The 19,408-nt window shown below is 49.9% G+C and overlaps 1 protein-coding gene across 10 annotated transcripts; it reads left to right on the top strand.

The window, feature by feature from the left end:
• Positions 1 to 1,620: 1,620 nt before the first annotated feature.
• On the top strand, positions 1,621 to 19,372 carry BRPF1 (bromodomain and PHD finger containing 1). Of its 10 annotated transcripts, none has more exons than XM_066244663.1 (14): positions 1,621 to 2,010; positions 4,237 to 4,845; positions 8,496 to 9,455; positions 11,708 to 11,870; positions 12,228 to 12,359; positions 12,765 to 12,893; positions 13,694 to 14,003; positions 14,310 to 14,630; positions 14,953 to 15,237; positions 15,734 to 15,881; positions 17,055 to 17,191; positions 17,294 to 17,412; positions 17,737 to 17,891; positions 18,564 to 19,372. In XM_066244663.1, the coding sequence occupies exons 2-14, from the start codon at positions 4,247 to 4,249 to the stop codon at positions 18,745 to 18,747; spliced, it is 3,642 nt and encodes a 1,213-aa protein (XP_066100760.1). In that variant the 5' UTR covers positions 1,621 to 2,010; positions 4,237 to 4,246; the 3' UTR covers positions 18,748 to 19,372. The 10 variants fall into 10 exon arrangements, with proteins under 10 accessions (XP_066100760.1, XP_066100759.1, XP_066100758.1 ...); XM_066244662.1 differs by having other exon boundaries at positions 14,307 to 14,630; XM_066244661.1 differs by having other exon boundaries at positions 12,765 to 12,911.
• The last annotated feature ends 36 nt before the right edge of the window (positions 19,373 to 19,408 follow it).

The raw sequence follows: 19,408 nt of genomic DNA, 5'->3' as shown, positions 1-19,408 counted from the left end.
CAACAAAGAATTGATGCTTCTCATCTCTCTCCCTGTCTGTCTGTCCCTATCTGCCCCTCTCTCTGTTTCTGTCACCAAAACAAAACAAAAAACACAGCTAATATTTTCTTTGAGTATTATTCTGACAACAATCCTGTGAGATAGGCAATATATTTTATCTCCATTTTACAAATTAGGAAAATGAAGCTCAGACAGATTAAGTCACTTACTGAATAGAAATCAGATTCCAGATGCCATGATATTAACCGTAGACAACTTCCTGGAGTGCCAATTTTATTAAGATTTTTTTTTTTTTTTGGAAGACACCGTATACAAAAGTATGCATTACAGTGGATCAAATGCAAGGTTGACATTAAGATGAAATAGAAGCTTCCAGATCCTTTGGGCTTTACCCCAGAACCCTGAAAGACTCTTTCACATTCTTCTTCGATAGCAAAACTAGAGAGGTTCAGCGACAAGCATGTTTAAGTGGACTCACACTGGCACCCAAGTTCTCCAAAGCCCCAAAGAACTGACAATAAAGCTTTTGAGCTCTGTTTCACAAGTACGGAATTTGAGATAGGAAGAATTTAACAACTTACCCTAGTTCACTTCGCAACTACTACTAAGTGGCCTAGACACATTAAAATCAACTCTGCCAGTTTTGAGACCATCTTCCAACCGGCAAAGTATAGCCATGATATATGTCCCCGCCAACCTACAGGGTTCCAGACATCTGAACCCCATTTTACCGTAAACAACCCCTTTCACGCCCAACAGCCCTCTACACCTTCCCAAAACTGCCCCTTCTTCCGGATCCACACCCTTACTCCAGTCCGGCTCCATTACCTTTCCCAAGCTCCTTCCCTTTCCTTCAGCCACGCCTGTTATTCCTAACCTGGTCCGCCCTTTCCGTCCTGTCCCGCCCCTTTACCTTTCCCAAGCCACGCCCCTTCCTGTAAGGATTGCAGCGCCAGGTCTGTGTATCCTCACCTTACAGGCCCATTTAAAGCCCCGCCCTTTCTTTTCTGAGGCCCACTCTTCAGTTTAGCCCCAATCTTTGCTCGGGTTCAGTCCCTAGTCTCTTCGCTCGGAGCCACTTTACAGATGGCCCCGCCCACTTCCCAACTCCGCCCCTCCCTATCCCCCACCCCATAGGCTGGTTTATTCTCTTCAGCTGGCCCGCCCCTATCCATAAATTCTGCCCTTCCTTAGGCTCAAGCCGGCGTCCCTCTTGCTCCCGGCCCTGCCTCCAGCCCCGCCCTGTGGCTCCGGCCCCGCCTCGCCCCCTTCCTCTGAGACCGAGGCCAGGTCTCTACCGCAGCCGCGACGCCAGTAGGGGGAGGGAGAAAGGAGGGAGGAGACAAGGGGGGGGAAGGGAGAAGGGCGGGCTCCTCATGCCCAGTCCGGCGCTCGACGTTCGTGTTTGCAGATTCGCCACACACGTCCCGAAACTCCGGAACCTTGGTACCGCTACTTCAATCTCCATAAACTCAGCACTAAGATGAAGGTGCTAGAGAAGTCCTCTGGGGTGTTCAGGGCCCTTACGAAACCCGAGAATGGTCTCTCGAGCCTCAGCTGGCGGGCGGGGATCTGTGGCGAAAGTGCAGTTCGGCAGCACCGCGGCACCACGTTTACCCTGCGCAGACGCCGTCGCCGCCGCTGCTGCCGCCGCTGCTGTCCCTGCCTTTGCCGCCACCGTCTTCGCCGCCGCTGTCCCCGCTCTGCCTCCGGGAGCCTCCATTGTTCCGGCGGCGCTGGGTCCCGTGGTCGGGCAACTTAGGGGCTCTTGAAACGGGAGGCAACCGACAGAGTTGAGACACAGGGGAGCCGGCGGGACCGGGAGCGGCGGGGTTCAGCGCGGGAATCCCGGGGAGCCGGGGCCACAGCGTGGAGCGGCAGGGGCCTGGGGTGGCGAGGTCTGAGGTTTCCGGAGTTGGGGCTCCCCCTCCCCGGCCCGTCTTTCCCCGCCAAGTGGAGTCGGAGCCCCAGCGGGCGGCCCCGGCGATGAGCCCGGACTCGAGGTGGCCGGTGAGTGCGGGCCTGGGACCAGGGCGGGAGTGGCCAGCCGGGAAGGGGTTGACTACTTTTGTGGGGCGCGCACTAAGCTGCTCTGCTCAAGTGTCCCTCGGATCCCTCCAGCTGGGAGAAATGACAGTGTCTTCTCTCCCAGCGGGTATCCTGGGGCAACAGTGTATCCTTTGGGGCTCCCAGGGTCAACCGCAGGAGGGGAGCCTCGTTTAACTTGTTACACTTAGATAAAAGGGAAATGTCGCCGCATCCGGGAGAGGGCTGCGGGCACCGCTGGGTCTAGTCTGACCCCTCCGGCTCCTGCCCCCTACTTCCTCCATCCCCTTAAGCTCCTCCGCGGTATCCCTGGGCCCCAGGCCCTACCCACAGGCTTTCAGACCTAAGTTCTCGGCTCCTTCCCCTGTGTCTCTGCCACTGGGTCCCAGCGGGACATCTGCCTGGGGCTCTGTGCTACTTCGGAAGCCAGGGAACCGGGGCAGCTGAGCTGCAGCATTCACCAGGGACTCATCATTGAAAGAAGAGAGCTTATTTGTGCTTCCATTTGTCTGTGTTTAAAGACATAGAAGCAGATAGGAAGTAGAATGGAGCTGGAGTTGAAATAGTAGTTTTACTAATGTGGAAGTGTCAGGTGTCTTGACAGAGAGACTGAAGCAGACCACTTGCTTGGTTAAGCTGCAGAAGAATAGAAGTCTAGAGTGGGTCACTGTCAGGGAGCTCAGGGTCCTACTGCCTGGAATGGTGCTAAGCCCTAGCTGAATTGTTAAACTCATCTAAGCCCAGAGAAACTGGGGCAGTCTGTGACTAAGCTGGGCTTCCTGGGGGCTGGTGCCATCTGCTGTTTCCATTCACCCAGGAACACTGGAGGGAGACAGGGAGGGCCCTGAGGGCCAGCATGGAGTTGAGTATGCCTGGATTGTCTTGTTCTTGTTTGTACCCTTAGGGCTTGGTACTGCTACCAGGGCCAGGGCATAGGCTTCCCTTAAAGACCTCAGAAATGAACTAATTCTGTAATCCAGTGATTTCTGCTGGAGTCTAAGACTACCCATTCAAGCTTATACATGGGCTAACACTAGCCTTCATCCATCTCTCTCAGCTCCAAATCTGGTGAACCCCTCATTCAGCTATTCATTCAACAGGTTATTCACTTGCCAAAAACTGTCCACTACATTCCAAGTACTGAGTATACAGAGGTAGGTAGGCTCTGGTGGGTAAGCACTGCATAGCTAGTCCCAGTCTAGTGGGTGGAGGCAAAGAAGTAAGAATAGAATGCTATGAAAACACAACTCGCATAGGAGAGACAAGTCATAACAGAACAAGAGGCATTTGATCTGGGTTTTGAAGAATGAGTAGGAGCTCACCAATCAGAAAGGATGAAAGGCACTCCAAATAGAGATCATCTTGCAGGAATGAGAGGTTATAACATTCAGGAAATGGCAAATTGCCCTGGATAGACAGAAGCACAGCTGTCTACTGGTGAAGAGAAGAGTCTAGAAAGGAGGACTAGGTCTTACAGTAAAAGGAGCATTTGAATGTTTTGGGGGTTTTTTTTGGTTTGTTTGTTTTTTACAGAGACAGAGAGTGAGTCAGAGAGAGGGATAGACAGGGACAGACAGACAGGAACAGAGAGAGATGAGAAGCATCAATCATTAGTTTTTCATTGCGCGTTGCAACATCTTAGTTGTTCATTGATTGCTTTCTCATATGTGCCTGGACCGCGGGCCTTCAGCAGACCTAGTAACCCCTTGCTGGAGCCAGCGACCTTGGGTTCAAGCTGGTGGGCTTTTGCTCAAACCAGATGAGCCCGCGCTCAAGCTGGCGACCTCGAGGTCTCAAACCTGAGTCCTCCGCATCCCAGTCCGACGCTCTATCCACTGCGCCACCGCCCGGTCAGGCAGCATTTGAAAGTTAACAGAGAATTTGGATATTATCCTGAAGTAAGTAGGGAGCATCAGATTTTAATCAGATCGAAATGACTATTGCTACTTGGTAAAAGGATCCTTTGATCACATTATGCAAGGTTAGACTAAAGAAGTTGAGGCATACGGCAGAAGGACCAGGCAACAGGTGATGGGCCAAGATTGTGGCCATGGTGTGGAGGAGATGGCATTTGGAGATGCTATAGTGGTAGACTGGCAAGAATCCTTGAGGAGAGGGAAGACTAGAGGGAGTGGAGTGGGTGGCCAGGAACTCTTCCTGGGCTTACGCTAACTTATCTCTGTATTCTAGATGTGACAGCATGGGGGTGGACTTTGACGTGAAGACTTTCTGCCACAACTTGCGGGCAACTAAGCCGCCATATGAGTGCCCCGTGGAGACGTGCCGCAAGGTCTACAAGAGTTACAGTGGTATCGAGTACCACCTGTACCATTATGACCACGACAACCCACCACCCCCGCAGCAGACTCCACTCCGCAAGCACAAGAAGAAAGGGCGCCAGTCACGCCCAGCCAACAAGCAGTCGCCCAGCCCCTCAGAGGTATCACAGTCACCAGGCCGTGAGGTGATGAGCTATGCACAGGCCCAGCGCATGGTGGAGGTAGACCTGCATGGTCGTGTCCACCGCATCAGCATCTTTGACAACCTGGATGTGGTGTCAGAGGATGAGGAGGCCCCCGAGGAGACCCCTGAGAATGGCAGCAACAAAGAGAACACTGAGACGCCGGCTGTGACACCCAAGTCGGGCAAGCATAAGAACAAGGAGAAGCGTAAGGATTCCAACCATCACCACCACCATAATGCTTCTGCCAGCACCACTCCCAAGCTGCCAGAAGTCGTATACCGGGAGTTGGAGCAGGACACCCCTGATGCCCCGCCCCGACCAACTTCCTATTACCGGTAAGGCCACCTCTGCCTCCCAACTCTGGAACACTTGTCAGGGAGGGCTCAGGAGCTGGAGAGTAGTGACAGACAACAGATAGGAGAGTGGCAGGGATAAAGGATAGCAGGAGCACACTGGTCCTATCAGGACAGTGAGAGGAACAGTTACCTATGTAAATGATGTTGGCACTTACTATAACTACTCCCTCATGTTATTCATACCACCAACTCAGGTAGGTATTGTTCTCATTCCACAGATGAAGAAACCACAGTTTAGAAAGGGGGGCAGGCCTGACCAGGCGGTGGCGCAGTGGACAGAGCATCGGACTGGGATGTGGAGGACCCAGGTTCAAGACCCCAAGGTTGCCAGCTTGAGCACAGGCTCATCTGGTTTGAGCAAAGCTCACCAGCTTGGACCCAAGGTCCCTGGCTTGAGCAAGGGGTTGCTCGGTCTGCTGAAGGCCCACAGTCAAGGCACATATGAGAAATCAATGAACAACTAAGGTGTTGCAACGAAAACCTGATGATTAATGCTTCTCATCTCTCTCTGTTCCTGTCTGTCTGTCCCTATCTATCCTTCTCTCTGACTCTCTCTGTGTGTAAAAAAAAAAGAAAGAAAGAAAGAAAGGGGGGCAGATTTACCAAAAGTCATGTGCCAGTAGGTAGCCATTAATTATTCAAACCCAGGTCCCTCTGACTCTGAAGCTGCATTATTTCCACTGTATCAAAGGATCCCTTCTTTAGTTCCTGACCCTCTCCACTCCATCACTGTGTGACCTCACAAAAGGCATCTGGCTTCTGGTGTTCTAGTGACCCCATCTGTAGAGCAGGTTTAATGTTCCTCTGCTGGCCTAAAGGTAAAAGACTAGGGACACTGATTTCATAAGGTCCTAAAAGCAATCTATAAGTCTGCAGAGGTAATTTTGTGATTATTTGTTCCATTATTGTCACTCATCCTTTATTATGCCTAAGCAGTATTTCCATCAACTATATATATTTTGTACTCCTCCAATGACCCTTTTATTTATTTCATTTAATTGTTTCTTGGTACCCTACTTCCTTCCAAAAATTAGTCATAGTGGCTCCTAATAGTCACAGGCATAGGCTAAATTCCTTTAGTATGAGGCAAAAAAATGAAGGGTTGGGGACAGTGTGGTGGTAAAATCACACACAGAAAGCCTAGCTGAAGGATGGTACAAAAACCAAGTATAAAACTTACCCCTAAGAGTCTTGGCATCCAAAGCAAAAGGTCATTCTAATGAGTTAGTTCAGGAACTGTCTTTGGTGTCGACTACTCAGAAGGCCTGATCTTTGAGGACTTATAAAGGTTTTTATTGAAAGGGTTTTACCAAAAGTATAATCCCTGTGATACTCTAAATCTCATAAGAGCAAATCTGTGGGAACCCAAGTAATTTGGCTGTCACTTCTCTCTCTCTCCTGTTCCCATGTTAATCAGTATCCTTCCTTCCATTCTTTCATCTCCCCAGCCAAGCTCCACCTCCTTTTGACTTTCTACTCTCTCTTTTCTGTTAGCACTGTTTTGTCAACCCCCCAAAAAGAGACCCCTCTTTATGGTTTCCTCCTAATGGCACTGTGCTCTGATAGGTAGCTCAACCCAGGTCATTTTGCTCCTGTTCTTCCTCCTTCCACTGAGGTTCACTCTTTCCTCCTGGGAATCAGGGGTGTTCTCCAGAGCAGCACTTAGCTGGTCACTGCCAACGGTTGGGAGATATGTTGTGTGTAATTTATTTACTACTGTCAGCAAATCTGCCCAAGTTTTGGCAATGATTTTTTTTTATATAAATCTGAGTTCATCTCTCTACTCTCACTACTTTCTCTTGCTTCTCACCACTTTCTCTTGCTTGCATCTGATATGCTTTCTTGAGGCAAAGGCAAAGGGTGGAGTGTCAGCTTGCGTACCAGGAATTATACATAACATGCTGCCTATCTTATCTGTGTTGTAACCTGTAATTTGTGTGCATTGTGGGAGTGTGTTATGCACCATCAGGTAATGTCATGTGTGTCATAGCAGAGAAAAGTTATAGAGCTGTTGCCAAGATCTAAAAGGGGCCATATGGTTCATACTAGCCCTGAGCCACACCCTTTTTCAAGGACGAGGACTTTGCAGTCACTTTAGGAAAGAGGTAAAGGACTCAGGAGTAAGCTGCTTCCTATACATAGTATTTAGTCTCTCTCTCTTTCTACTCATAAAATACCTTTCAAATGAACAACACTGAGACCCTATTTCTATGTGGTGAGGTAGACATGCTTCCTGCTCCTATCCTGTAGTGAAGGAGTTCAACACATAGACAGCTATAACATAAGGTAGGGTAGTGGGTTAAAGCTATACAAACGCTAACATTCATTGAGTACTTGCTGTATGCCAGGTACTGTCCCTAAGTACTTCACCTGTATTCATTCAGTGCTCATAATAGCTATATGAAACAGGTTCATGTTAGCATCACCACTTTAAGATGAGGAAACCTAGGCCTGGGGAGGTTAACTCACTTGCCTACTATCATAAAAAGCATGGCTCCAGAGTCTATATTTGCCTGGTCTGCTCTAGCACGAGAGTCCCATTTCCTTTGTGGAGAGTAGAGAGGAGGGGTGGCCTGCTATATGCCACTTGATTTAGCCCATTCATTTTTGTAATGCCATTTAATCCTGACAGCATCTTTGGGAGCAAGTAGTATTATCTTAATTCCATCATCAATAAAACCGAGATTCAGAAAGCAGTGATGTCCTGAAAGTCACAAAGTGGCAGAGCCGGGATTTAAATTTAGGTCGTTAGAAGCTAAAGCTCTGATCTTTTCATTGTAGCTCCCTATATCTTTACAATACTAGAGTCCAGGTGACCTAGAGCATGGTAAGCACATGAGGAGCCTGCTCTGACTCCCAGGCACCTTCTGGCCCAGTGAGTGCCACAAGGTGGAGTTTGAATCCTGCTCTGCCACTTTCTGTTTGTGTGACCTTGCTGTGTTGGGCAATTAACTAACTTTTCAAAGCTTGAGTTTCCTCATCTGCAAAATGAGGGCAATAAGAACATTGACCCTATGGCTATGGTGGAAATAAATGTAAAAACTTAGCACAATGCCTGGCTTATAGTAGCTGCTCAGTAAATCTTAGCAATTCTGACTGGTCTCCCAATGCTATCCAGAGAACATAGTACCTGTAGTTTGAGGGAGCCCTGAGTTGATGCTGGCAACAGCTGACAAGACCCACAGCAGCTCTAGTCAGGACACTGCCAGTTGGTACTAAAAACACACTTTTATATCATTTGCAAGTGTCACCTGAGGACCTTCCCTGACTCTGCACCATCCCCTACTTTTAGGAGACTGGCTGAGCCTCTCCACCTTGCAGAAGATAGTGTGGCATCTAGGACATGAGGTTAGGAGTTGGAAGACCTAATTTCACATCCTAGCTCTACCATTTTCTCACAAGGGAGCTGGCACAGGTGAAGCAACCTCTCTAAACCTATATTTCCTTTTCTGCAAAGCAGAAATGATTATAGGACCTGTTGTACCTGGTGTTAAGGTAAGGATGGAGTGAGACAACATATGTAAAGGTACAGGCCTGACCTACACAGTAAGTGCTTGGCAAACATAACCTATTCTTTAAACGAGTGAAATCTCAACCATATGATGCTGAGCAGCCTCTGTGCACTGCAGGTACATTGAGAAGTCAGCAGAGGAGCTGGATGAGGAGGTAGAATATGACATGGATGAAGAGGACTACATCTGGTTGGATATCATGAACGAGCGACGGAAGACAGAGGGTGTGAGTCCCATCCCACAGGAGATCTTTGAATACTTAATGGACCGGCTGGAAAAGGAGTCCTACTTTGAGAGCCACAATAAAGGCGACCCCAATGCACTAGTGGACGAGGATGCAGTGTGCTGTATCTGCAATGATGGTGAATGCCAGAACAGCAATGTCATCCTCTTCTGTGACATGTGCAACCTAGCTGTACACCAAGAGTGCTATGGCGTCCCCTATATCCCTGAGGGCCAGTGGCTGTGCCGCCGCTGCCTACAATCACCCTCCCGTGCTGTGGACTGTGCCCTGTGCCCCAACAAGGGTGGTGCCTTTAAGCAGACAGATGATGGGCGCTGGGCCCATGTGGTGTGTGCCCTGTGGATCCCTGAGGTCTGCTTTGCCAACACAGTCTTCCTGGAGCCAATTGACAGCATCGAGCACATCCCGCCAGCTCGCTGGAAGCTGACATGCTACATTTGCAAACAGCGGGGCTCAGGGGCCTGTATCCAGTGCCACAAGGCCAACTGCTACACAGCCTTCCATGTGACATGTGCCCAGCAGGCTGGCCTTTACATGAAGATGGAGCCTGTGCGGGAGACAGGTGCCAATGGCACCTCCTTCAGCGTCCGGAAAACAGCCTACTGTGACATCCATACACCCCCAGGTTCGGCACGTCGCCTACCTGCCCTGTCCCACAGTGAGGGTGAGGAAGATGAGGAAGAAGAGGAGGATGAGGGTAAGAGTTGGAGTTCAGAGAAAGTCAAGAAGGCCAAGGCCAAGTCCCGGATCAAGATGAAGAAGGCACGGAAAATCCTGGCAGAGAAGAGGGCAGCAGCACCTGTGGTGTCAGTGCCCTGCATCCCACCACACAGGTATGTGGGGAGTAGGTGGACAGGTTGGTGAGGCAAGAACAAGCCCTCCTAGAAACTGACAGCCCCCTGAGTGAAGTGACAGGATTGGGTTGTCTTCTTATCAGGAACTAGATAAAATTTTAAAAAGTACTTGGCCTATGGTAGCACAATGGATAGAGCATCGACCTGGAACATTGAGGTCACTGGTTCAAAACCCTGGGTTTGCCTCGTCAAGGCACATACGACAAGCAGCAAACAAGCAATGAACAGTGGTAGTCAACCTGGTCCCTACCACCCACTAGTGGGCATTCCAGTTTTCCTGGTGGGCAGCCGCGGAACAACCAAAGTATAAATAAAAAGATAGATTTAACTATAGTAAGTTGTTTTATAAAGAATTTATTTTGGGCCCTGGCCGGTTGGCTCAGTGGTAGAGCGTCAGCCTGGCGTGCAGAAGTCCCGGGTTCGATTCCCGGCCAGGGCACACAGGAGAAGCGCCCATCTGCTTCTCCACGCCTCCCCCTCTCCTTCCTCTCTGTCTCTCTCTTCCCCTCCCACAGCGAGGCTCCATTGGAGCAAAGATGGCCCAGGCACTGGGGATGGCTCCTTGGCCTCTGCCCCAAGCGCTAGAGTGGCTCTGGTCTCAACAGAGCGACGCCCCGGAGGGGCAGAGCATCACCCCCTGGTGGACAGAGCGTCGCCCCCTGGTGGGCGTGCCGGGTGGATCCCAGTCAAGTGCATGTGGGAGTCTGTCTGTCTCTCCCCGTTTCCAGCTTCAGAAAAATACCCCCCAAAAAAAAGAATTTATTTTGCCAAACTTAGCAAAAATCCGACATAAAGTACTTGGTAAGTAATTATTATTATATGCTTTAACTTGCTGTAACTCTGCTTTATACATTTTTATAAAGTAAAGTTACTTCCTTACTTTATAAATCACCATTATTGCCTGACCTGTGGTGGCGCAGTGGATAAAGCGTTGACCTGGAATGCTGAGGTCACCGGTTCAAAACCCTGCACTTGTCTGGTCAAGGCACATATGGGAGTTGATACTTCCAGCTCCCCCCCCCCAAAAAATGAATTAAAAAAATAAAAAATCGGAGGACCCGGGTTCGATTCCCGGCCAGGGCACACAGGAGAAGCGCCCATTTGCTTCTCCACCCCTCCGCCGCACTTTCCTCTCTGTCTCTCTCGTCCCCTCCCGCAGCCAAGGCTCCATTGGAGCAAAGATGGCCCGGGCGCTGGGGATGGCTCTGTGGCCTCTGCCCCAGGCGCTAGAGTGGCTCTGGTCGCAACATGGCGACGCCCAGGATGGGCAGAGCATCGCCCCCTGGTGGGCAGAGCTTCGCCCCTGGTGGGCGTGCCGGGTGGATCCCGGTCGGGCGCATGCGGGAGTCTGTCTGACTGTCTCTCCCTGTTTCCAGCTTCAGAAAAATGGAAAAAAAAATAAATAAATAAATAAAAAATAAAAAATAAAAAATAAAAAATAAATCACCATTACTATGGAACCAGTGGGCGGTTAGAAAATTTTACTACTAACAGAGATACAAAAATGGGTGGTAGGTATAAAAAGGTTGACTACCCCTGAGCTAAATTGAAGCAACTTTGAGTTCACGCTTCTCACTCCCCCCACCCCTCGTCTCTGTAAAATCAATAAGTAAAATCTTTTTTTTTTTTTTAATTCAAAAGAGATTAGCTCTAGCAGGTCACTAGACTTTAACATTAGGAGCCAGAAACTTCAAGTTTTATCTGGCAAACCTAACATTTTAAACTGCCCTTCATTTTGATGATGTAGTTTAAAGATAGAAAGAGGATCTAATAGCTACTAGCCACAACAGAAGAAATGGAATGAAAAGGGGGTAAGAAAATGCTTAAGGAGTCACAAAGTAGTTACTGCCACCAGTGAGTCCAAATAAGAGCTGTAATCAGTAATTTTTAACTCTTACATTACCTGGTTGGTTTCCTATAGTTTTACTGCTATACTTTGTCTTAAAACCTTACAAGGCTTGGTTTAAGTCAGGTATCCACGGTCAAATAGTACTCAGCTTTAGTGACAAGAGCAGTCTTAGAGTCAAACTCCTGGCCCGTGGGTGAACAGCAGAAGGGATCTGTGTTAGTGCTGGGAGTTTGGCTTCCTGTTTGCTGAGGTGCCACTGATGGTACTGTTTGCTTTTTGCCTTAAGCCCAGTCATAAGCTTTTTTGACAGTAGCCCATTCAGGAACTCTCACTAGCCAGAGACCCTTGTTTTACTTCAGAAAATTTGTTCTCCTGCTTCTAGGCTCAGTAAAATTACCAACCGCCTGACTATCCAAAGGAAGAGCCAGTTCATGCAGAGGCTGCACAGCTACTGGACGCTGAAGAGGCAATCACGAAATGGGGTCCCTCTGTTACGTCGCCTGCAGACACACTTGCAGTCTCAGAGAAACTGTGATCAAGTTGGGGTACCGTGTCATATTGCCTCTGGGCTCTGGGAACTAGGACTGGGGGATAAGGACTGAATTTGTGACGATAAAATCCAGCTTAGGCTGTTTCCTTTTTTAAGCTAGTCCTCAAACTAGGCTCAGAAAGAAATCCTTACAGATTATTCACTTGTAGAAGGGTACTGTTCCTGTGTGTGTATGTATTTACTCAACAAGTATATACCAGGCATTGGCATAGGGGACACCTGGGTTGAGGAGAACCTGCCAGTAAATTCCTGTGCTCCTCCTTTGGGTTTACCTGCTCTTAACCCAAGTTTCCTGGGCTATCCTCCCCTCTGGCTCCCTAATCATCTCCTGACCCCCTTTTTACTTCTACAGAGAGATTCTGAGGATAAGAACTGGGCCCTCAAAGAACAGCTCAAGTCCTGGCAGCGGCTCCGGCATGACCTAGAGCGAGCTCGGCTGCTGGTGGAGTTGATCCGCAAGCGGGAGAAACTCAAAAGGGAGACGGTGAGTGCTCCTGGGTCAGCTCTACTTTACAGAAGAGAAAACATCTGGGAGAAGGAAAAGCCTGTATTGCCTAGCCAGGAAGCAACAGGGCGGATAATGGAGTCTGGTCTCCTGGTGCTCAATGTGCTCTGAGGCCCACCGGAAACAGAATGTCACAGGAGAGTATGAATGGAACTCTAAATTATATAATAAAGTAGTTAATGCTATAAGTTCAATTAAAGAAGGAAAATCCCAGTTGGGGAATTTCACTGGGTGGGAACTTGTAGAAGGTAGACCTGAGTGAGTACAACCAGTTGTTGGGGTGAGAAGGAAGGTGAATTCCCAAACCAGCTATGACCATCTCCTCAGACCTCTCTCCCAAGGGACTGGCCTGGGCCTAGCTGATTGGGCCTTTATGTGTGTCAGATCAAGGTCCAGCAGATTGCCATGGAAATGCAGCTGACTCCTTTCCTCATCCTCCTTCGCAAAACCTTGGAGCAGCTCCAAGAGAAGGACACAGGCAACATCTTCAGCGAGCCGGTCCCTCTGTCTGAGGTAACCGAATTGGACGAAGTAAGAATCCCTTCCCCTCACTCCACCTTCTTTCTGTTCCTCTCCCAGTTGGACCCCTGCTGCAGGTCTGGGCCAGGGACTAGGAGGGGACCTTGAAGAGAGGGGATGGTGGCTCTGGGGCTCCAGGATGAACTGGAGCCACATGCATCACCTGGACTCTGTCTTGTCCCTGTCATACCCCAAAGGCCCAGAATGGGAGGCAATCTGCCCTCCCTCCCCAGAGGCAGGGACTGAGTCTGCCAAATGAATAATCCCAGGGCAGGAAGACACTTTCGGGGTGCTGAACCCTAGAACGGAGACTTTAGAAGGCTCAGCACCTAAAGAACCATCTCTGAAGCCCTAGGTCCTGACTGGCAGACTCTTCTCTCTAAAAGGTATAAAATGAGAGGCCTGAGGCAGCAGCTTTCTTATCAGTCTTAATGATAAGTATAAAAGAGTTATAGGAATGCAAGGTGGTGTTATTTCTAGAGTACGACCCTACCTATTTTCTTACTGAAGCCTCATATGGCTCTAGCGGATGGATTAGGAAGTAATTTTATCACTGTTTTCCAGGCCAGGAAAAGAAGGCCCAGAGAGGTTAAGAGACTTGCCAAGGTCACACAGCTTGTGACTGGTAAAGTCAAGACTGAATCCAGCTCTCCTTTCCCCTGTGCTATATGCCTACCTCTAACTGTGGTGGGAGGAGGTTGCTGAATGCATTTCAGGGGGTGGTGTTAGGAACAGGGGTTCAGGGGGAATGAGAAGCATATCTCCACTTAGCCACGCCTACCCTACTCTCCCAGGTTCCTGACTACCTAGACCACATCAAAAAGCCCATGGACTTTTTCACCATGAAGCAGAACTTGGAGGCTTATCGCTACCTGAACTTTGATGATTTTGAGGAGGACTTCAACCTCATCGTCAGCAACTGCCTCAAGTATAACGCCAAGGACACCATCTTCTACCGGGCAGCAGTGCGGCTCCGTGAGCAGGGTGGTGCTGTGCTCCGCCAGGCCCGGCGTCAGGCAGAAAAAATGGGCATCGACTTTGAGACGGGCATGCATATCCCCCACGGCCTGGCTGGAGACGAGGCCCCGCACCACACTGAAGATGGTGGGTGATGAATCACACACACATAGAGGCCAATGGTAGAGATGAACAGTTCCTCCTGGAGCAGGTAGTGTAGGCAGGAAGCAGTTACTGAGCAGTGGCAAGCTATCGCTAGGAATGCTCACCAGAAATCCAGACTGGGTGAATGGATAGCAATGCCTGTCCACATCTTGGTGCTGTTATTTTATGGCTGTTCTTGATGAGAAGCTGAGGGGAGATGAGTGGGTTTCTTGCTGCCTGCCAAGATTTAAGGGGTCCAGAGAGCTGTCCTGAGTCTGACCTTTTTCCCTCCATCCCCACCCCTAGCAGTGGAAGAAGAGAGGCTGGTCCTGCTAGAGAACCAGAAACACCTGCCAGTGGAAGAGCAGCTGAAGTTGTTGCTGGAGCGGCTGGATGAAGTGAATGCCAGCAAGCAGAGTGTGGGCCGCTCACGGCGTGCAAAGATGATCAAGAAAGAGATGACAGCACTGCGGCGGAAGCTTGCCCACCAGCGGGAAACTGGAAGGGATGGGCCTGAGCGGCATGGCCCCTCCAGCCGGGGCAGCCTGACACCCCACCCGGCAGCCTGTGACAAGGATGGGCAGACAGACAGTGCCGCTGAGGAGAGCAGCAGCCAGGAGACAAGCAAAGGTCTGAACCCCATAGCAAGGTGGACCCCAAAGTAAATCAGACTTTGACTCTGCAGCACAGATTCAGCCCCTGCCATCCCCAAGGCAGAGGTCTTTCCTGCACAGCTAGCTGTACTTTCTCCCTCATTTCACAAGCAGGGACCTCTTAGCTGCCTCTCTGGCTATTTGTGTAAGAGACACTGTTCCCAATTTCATGATCCCCAAATCATCTCCCCAACAATAGCTGTAGTAATGGTCCTGTACACCCAAGGCATAGCCTGGACATCCACCCCTTCCCACATGAGGCCCCTCACCAACTCTCCTTCTCTCTTTCTCTGCTCCAGGCCTGGGTCCCAACATGTCCTCAACCCCCGCACATGAGGTGGGCAGGAGAACCTCAGTTCTGTTCTCCAAAAAGAACCCGAAGACAGCTGGACCGCCCAAGAGGCCGGGCCGGCCCCCCAAAAACCGGGAGAGCCAGATGACCCCCAGCCACGGAGGCAGTCCTGTGGGGCCCCCCCAGCTCCCCATCATGAGCTCCCTGCGTCAGCGCAAGCGGGGTAGGAGCCCCCGGCCCAGTTCGAGCTCAGACAGCGACAGTGATAAATCCACAGAAGACCCCCCAATGGGTGAGCCTCACTATCACCCAGTCCCCCAAGAGAGTGAGCAAAGCTGCCATCCTTCCCAACATAATTTCCACCTATCCCTTCATTTGCCCATAATATCAGAGCTAGAAGGGCCCTTAGGAATCCTTTAATTCAATCCCCCCTCATTTTACAAACTGGGAGACTAAAACCCAAAGACACTGATCTAGCTAGATTCCCATCTAGAGCCCCCTCCATTGTATCACTTTACCTTTTCTTTTCTCACCCTCCTTGGGGATCTCCTGCCCTTTAAGCCATTTGTGTCCTAAGGTCTATAACTGCCAAGGGAAGTATAAGGGGTGGGCCAGGGCTGTGGCCAGCTGTGGTGGACACTGCCCAGAGCTAGCCCTGCTGGCCAAGGTTGGAGGAATTTTCCACACAGAATGGGAAGCCAGGCTCTAAGTACCTCTTACTCCCATGCCATCTCTGATCTACATCTTCCTGACCGATTCCTTCCCTCCTCCCCCTCCCCCCAACCAAGACTTACCAGCCAATGGCTTCAGCAGTGGAAATCAGCCAGTAAAGAAGAGTTTCTTGGTATACCGTAATGACTGCAGCCTTCCCCGGAGCAGCTCAGACTCTGAGTCCAGCAGCAGTAGCAGCAGCAGCGCTGCCTCAGACCGGACCAGGTACCGGCCCTCCAGATCAAGGCCTGCCTCTTGGGGTGCCCTTCGAGGTTTCCCTATGGGAAGTGGGGTGGCAGCCATCTCAGCCTAGATTAAGATGGCTCAAACCCAAGGTTCTCTGCAAAACAAATGGAATAGATGAGGATATCACCATAATGGAATGGAAAGAACTATAATAAAATGGAAAGAACCATACTGGGTTCAGCTGATACTTCAAAGCAGAGGGTGTAAACTGATGCTCTGTGGCCTGGATTTAGCCTGCAGACATATTTTGTTTGGCCAGCATGGTGGTTTTTTTTTTGTTTTTTTTTGCTTTTTTTTTTTTTTTTTTTTTTTTTTTAAGATTTTATTTATTCATTTTAGAGAGGGGGGAAAGAGAGAGAGAGAGAGAGAGAAGGGGGGAGGAGCAGGAAGCATCAACTCCCATATGTGCCTTGACCAGGCAAGCCCAGGGTTTTGAACCGGCAACCTCAGCATTTCCAGGTTGACGCTTTATCCACTGCGCCACCACAGGTCAGGCCAGCATGGTGTTTTGTGGGGGGTTTTTTTTTGTTTGTTTTTTTGTGGCAGGGAGAATCAGAGAGAGGGACAGATAGGGACAGACAGATAGGAAGGAAAGAGATGAGGAACATCAATTCTTCATTGCGGTTCCTTAGTTGTTCATTAATTGATTTCTCATATGTGCCTTGACTGTGGGGCTACAGCAGACCGAGTGACCCCTTGCTCAAGCCATCGACCTTGCACTGAAGCTGGTGATCCTTACTCAAACCAGATGAGCCCGTGCTCAAGCTGGCGACCTCAGGGTCTTGAACCTGTTTCCTCCACATCCCAGTCTGATGCTCTATTCACTGTGCCACTGCCTGGTCAGGCAGCATGGTGTTTTTAAAAAAAATGAATCCAGAAGTGCCATGTAAAATTCTCAGTTTCTGTATTTTTAAAAATTAGATACGGTAAATCTGGCCAGTATTGCTTTTAGACCAGGCATACATTCATCACTACCACTGCTATATCCAGCCCACATCAGTCGAGCCCCAATGGGCATTTGGATTTGAAATTCTTTTAAGTAGTCTCCGTTTTCTGAAAGTCTTAGAAACTGGGGGTTTAAAGAAAAAAGGACACCCACCATGCCATTCTCTACTCCTCCTTTGAGCTGAGCTCCCCTTGTCTTGTCTACAGCACAACACCCTCAAAACAAGGCAGGGGCAAGCCCTCCTTCTCTCGGGGCACATTCCCAGAGGACAGCAGTGAAGATACCTCAGGCACTGAGAATGAGGCCTACTCCGTGGGCACTGGCCGCGGCGTGGGCCACAGCAGTAAGTACCCTCGCCCAAGGCCAGGGATCCTGGGGGCCCAATGTCCAGGCCTTGCCAGCCCCCTGTCTGCTGATCCCCCCTCTCTCTCCCATTCCTGTGAAGTGGTAAGAAAGAGTCTGGGCCGGGGAGCAGGCTGGCTGTCAGAGGATGAGGACTCCCCGCTGGATGCTCTGGACCTGGTGTGGGCCAAATGCCGAGGGTATCCATCGTACCCAGCACTGGTAGGCTTCTGCTTTTCTTGTTATATCCCTTGCCTGTCAACCCCAGAATGCAGCCTCACAATTAGACTTTTCCTACTCTCTGCTAAGCTGCAGACTACAAGGGTCTTTGGCAGATAGTTAGAGGTCTCTGATTAGTTTCTTCCCTTTTCCTTCCCTTGTACCTTGGACTCTGAAAAGGTTCAACATAAGAAGGTCAGCATTGCAGCCCTAGTGTCATGATAACCTTTCTATGTCCCTACTCAAAGGAATTTCCAAATACTTAGGAAGGGTAAGCGTTGGGGAGGAAGGGGACTGAACCAAACCAAGGTCTTATTACTCCTTCAGATCATTGATCCAAAGATGCCCCGGGAAGGTATGTTCCACCATGGGGTTCCCATTCCTGTGCCCCCACTAGAGGTGCTGAAACTTGGGGAGCAGATGACCCAGGAAGCCCGAGAGCATCTCTACCTTGTCCTCTTCTTTGACAACAAACGAACCTGGTAAGGGAGGAGGAGAGCATTTGGTGACTCACAGCCACAAATGCAACCCTGGGCATGGGGGCATGCTGCCATGAAATTCCAGCAACAGACTGGGCTGTCGCAAATCAGTGAGGGAAGAACTGAGATCTTTGAGCAAAAGGATTGTGTTGACCATAAGTCTGAGTGACTGATTGGGCAGCAGCTGACGACACAGCCGTAGCTAGAAACCAAAGGATTATCAGTGACTGACAAATATGGGAGTGTCCCTACCCAAACTCCAGTGATTTCCATACAGTTTTCCCAACTCCACCTCCATGGTGACAAGATAGAGATAAAGCAGGCATATACATTCAGACTCTGAATCCCTGTTCTCACTTACATATATAATCTTTTTGTTAATTGTCTGCAGAGGATTTCAATATCAGTAAAGTCTGCTTAGAGCCATGGGACAGTACCTATTTCAGGTTAGGTCAGGGCTCCTTTTCCACCCATAAATACCCTGTGGTTACCCCTCAGTGTGACTGTTGACTGGGCTCTTTCATCACTGTGAGCAGGGACTGTGTCTCTTGGCTTCTATAATCCCATTACCCACAAGAGTCTGGCTCTCAGAAGGTGTTTTTAAATGGAGTAAGGAAGGCTGGTGCTTGTTGCTCTCCCAGACTTGACTTATTTGACCCTTACCTCGTCTTACAGGCAGTGGCTGCCTAGAACTAAGCTGGTTCCTCTGGGTGTGAACCAGGACCTCGACAAGGAGAAGATGTTGGAGGGCCGCAAGTCTAACATCCGCAAATCAGTGCAGATCGCCTACCATAGGGCTCTGCAGCACCGCAGCAAGGTCCAGGGCGAGCAGAGCAGCGAAACGAGTGATAGTGACTGACACTGCCCAACACAGCCTACAGTGCCCTGCCACCTCTCTCCCCTTTGCTCACTGTCCTGGAGTGGCACCAGCCTCTGCACTGACTCATTCCTGGTCTTGGGGCCAGTCTCAGGGGAAGCTGGGTGGGGGAGGTCCCTCCTGCCCTGAGTGCAGCTGGACTGTACAGAACACTCCAAGGGTCCATGGTGGCTCTGCGCAAGTCAATGGGAGGTCCCACAGGCCAGAAAGCTCCAGAGACCTCATAGCGTTGTAGTGCAGGGTGGTGGGCCAAGGTTAGGACACTGCATAAAACAGGCCATCCCACCATTTCTGCCTGCTCATGCCGGGAGAATCCATAACTGCCTAGTGGCCTGAGGCCCATGCAGGTGGTGAGGTAAATGGGCATCTGCTCAGCCTAACAGTGGGATTGATGTCTGTCCAGCCCAGAAGAGGGGCACTAGGTGACCCCCTCCCCTGCTATTGTAAATACTGTAATTAGTGGAGAATTTAAATTATTCTCATTTGTAACTGCGTTTCCGGGTCGCGCCAGAGTCATTTGGTACTAAAAAGACTGGGGCCTGTCCCCTCTTCCCTTCTTCCCATAGATTCCCCAACCTTTCAAACTGGTTTGTATTTATTTCAAAAGAAAATATATTGATTCTTAGAAAATAAATTGTTTGGA

The sequence above is a fragment of the Saccopteryx bilineata genome, chromosome 10, assembly GCF_036850765.1.
Source record: "Saccopteryx bilineata isolate mSacBil1 chromosome 10, mSacBil1_pri_phased_curated, whole genome shotgun sequence".
Lineage (NCBI taxonomy): Eukaryota > Metazoa > Chordata > Mammalia > Chiroptera > Emballonuridae > Saccopteryx > Saccopteryx bilineata.
This window is presented reverse-complemented; position numbering and strand designations above follow the sequence as displayed.

Excerpts from the sequence above, each read along its gene's own strand:
- BRPF1 (XM_066244655.1), top strand. The coding sequence starts at position 4,247 with ATGGGGGTGGACTTTGACGTGAAGACTTTCTGCCACAACTTGCGGGCA. Across the intron at positions 12,360-12,764 it reads AGAAACTCAAAAGGGAGACG|ATCAAGGTCCAGCAGATTGC; the intron begins GTGAGTGCTCCT and ends TATGTGTGTCAG. Across the intron at positions 14,631-14,952 it reads CAGCCAGGAGACAAGCAAAG|GCCTGGGTCCCAACATGTCC; the intron begins GTCTGAACCCCA and ends TCTCTGCTCCAG.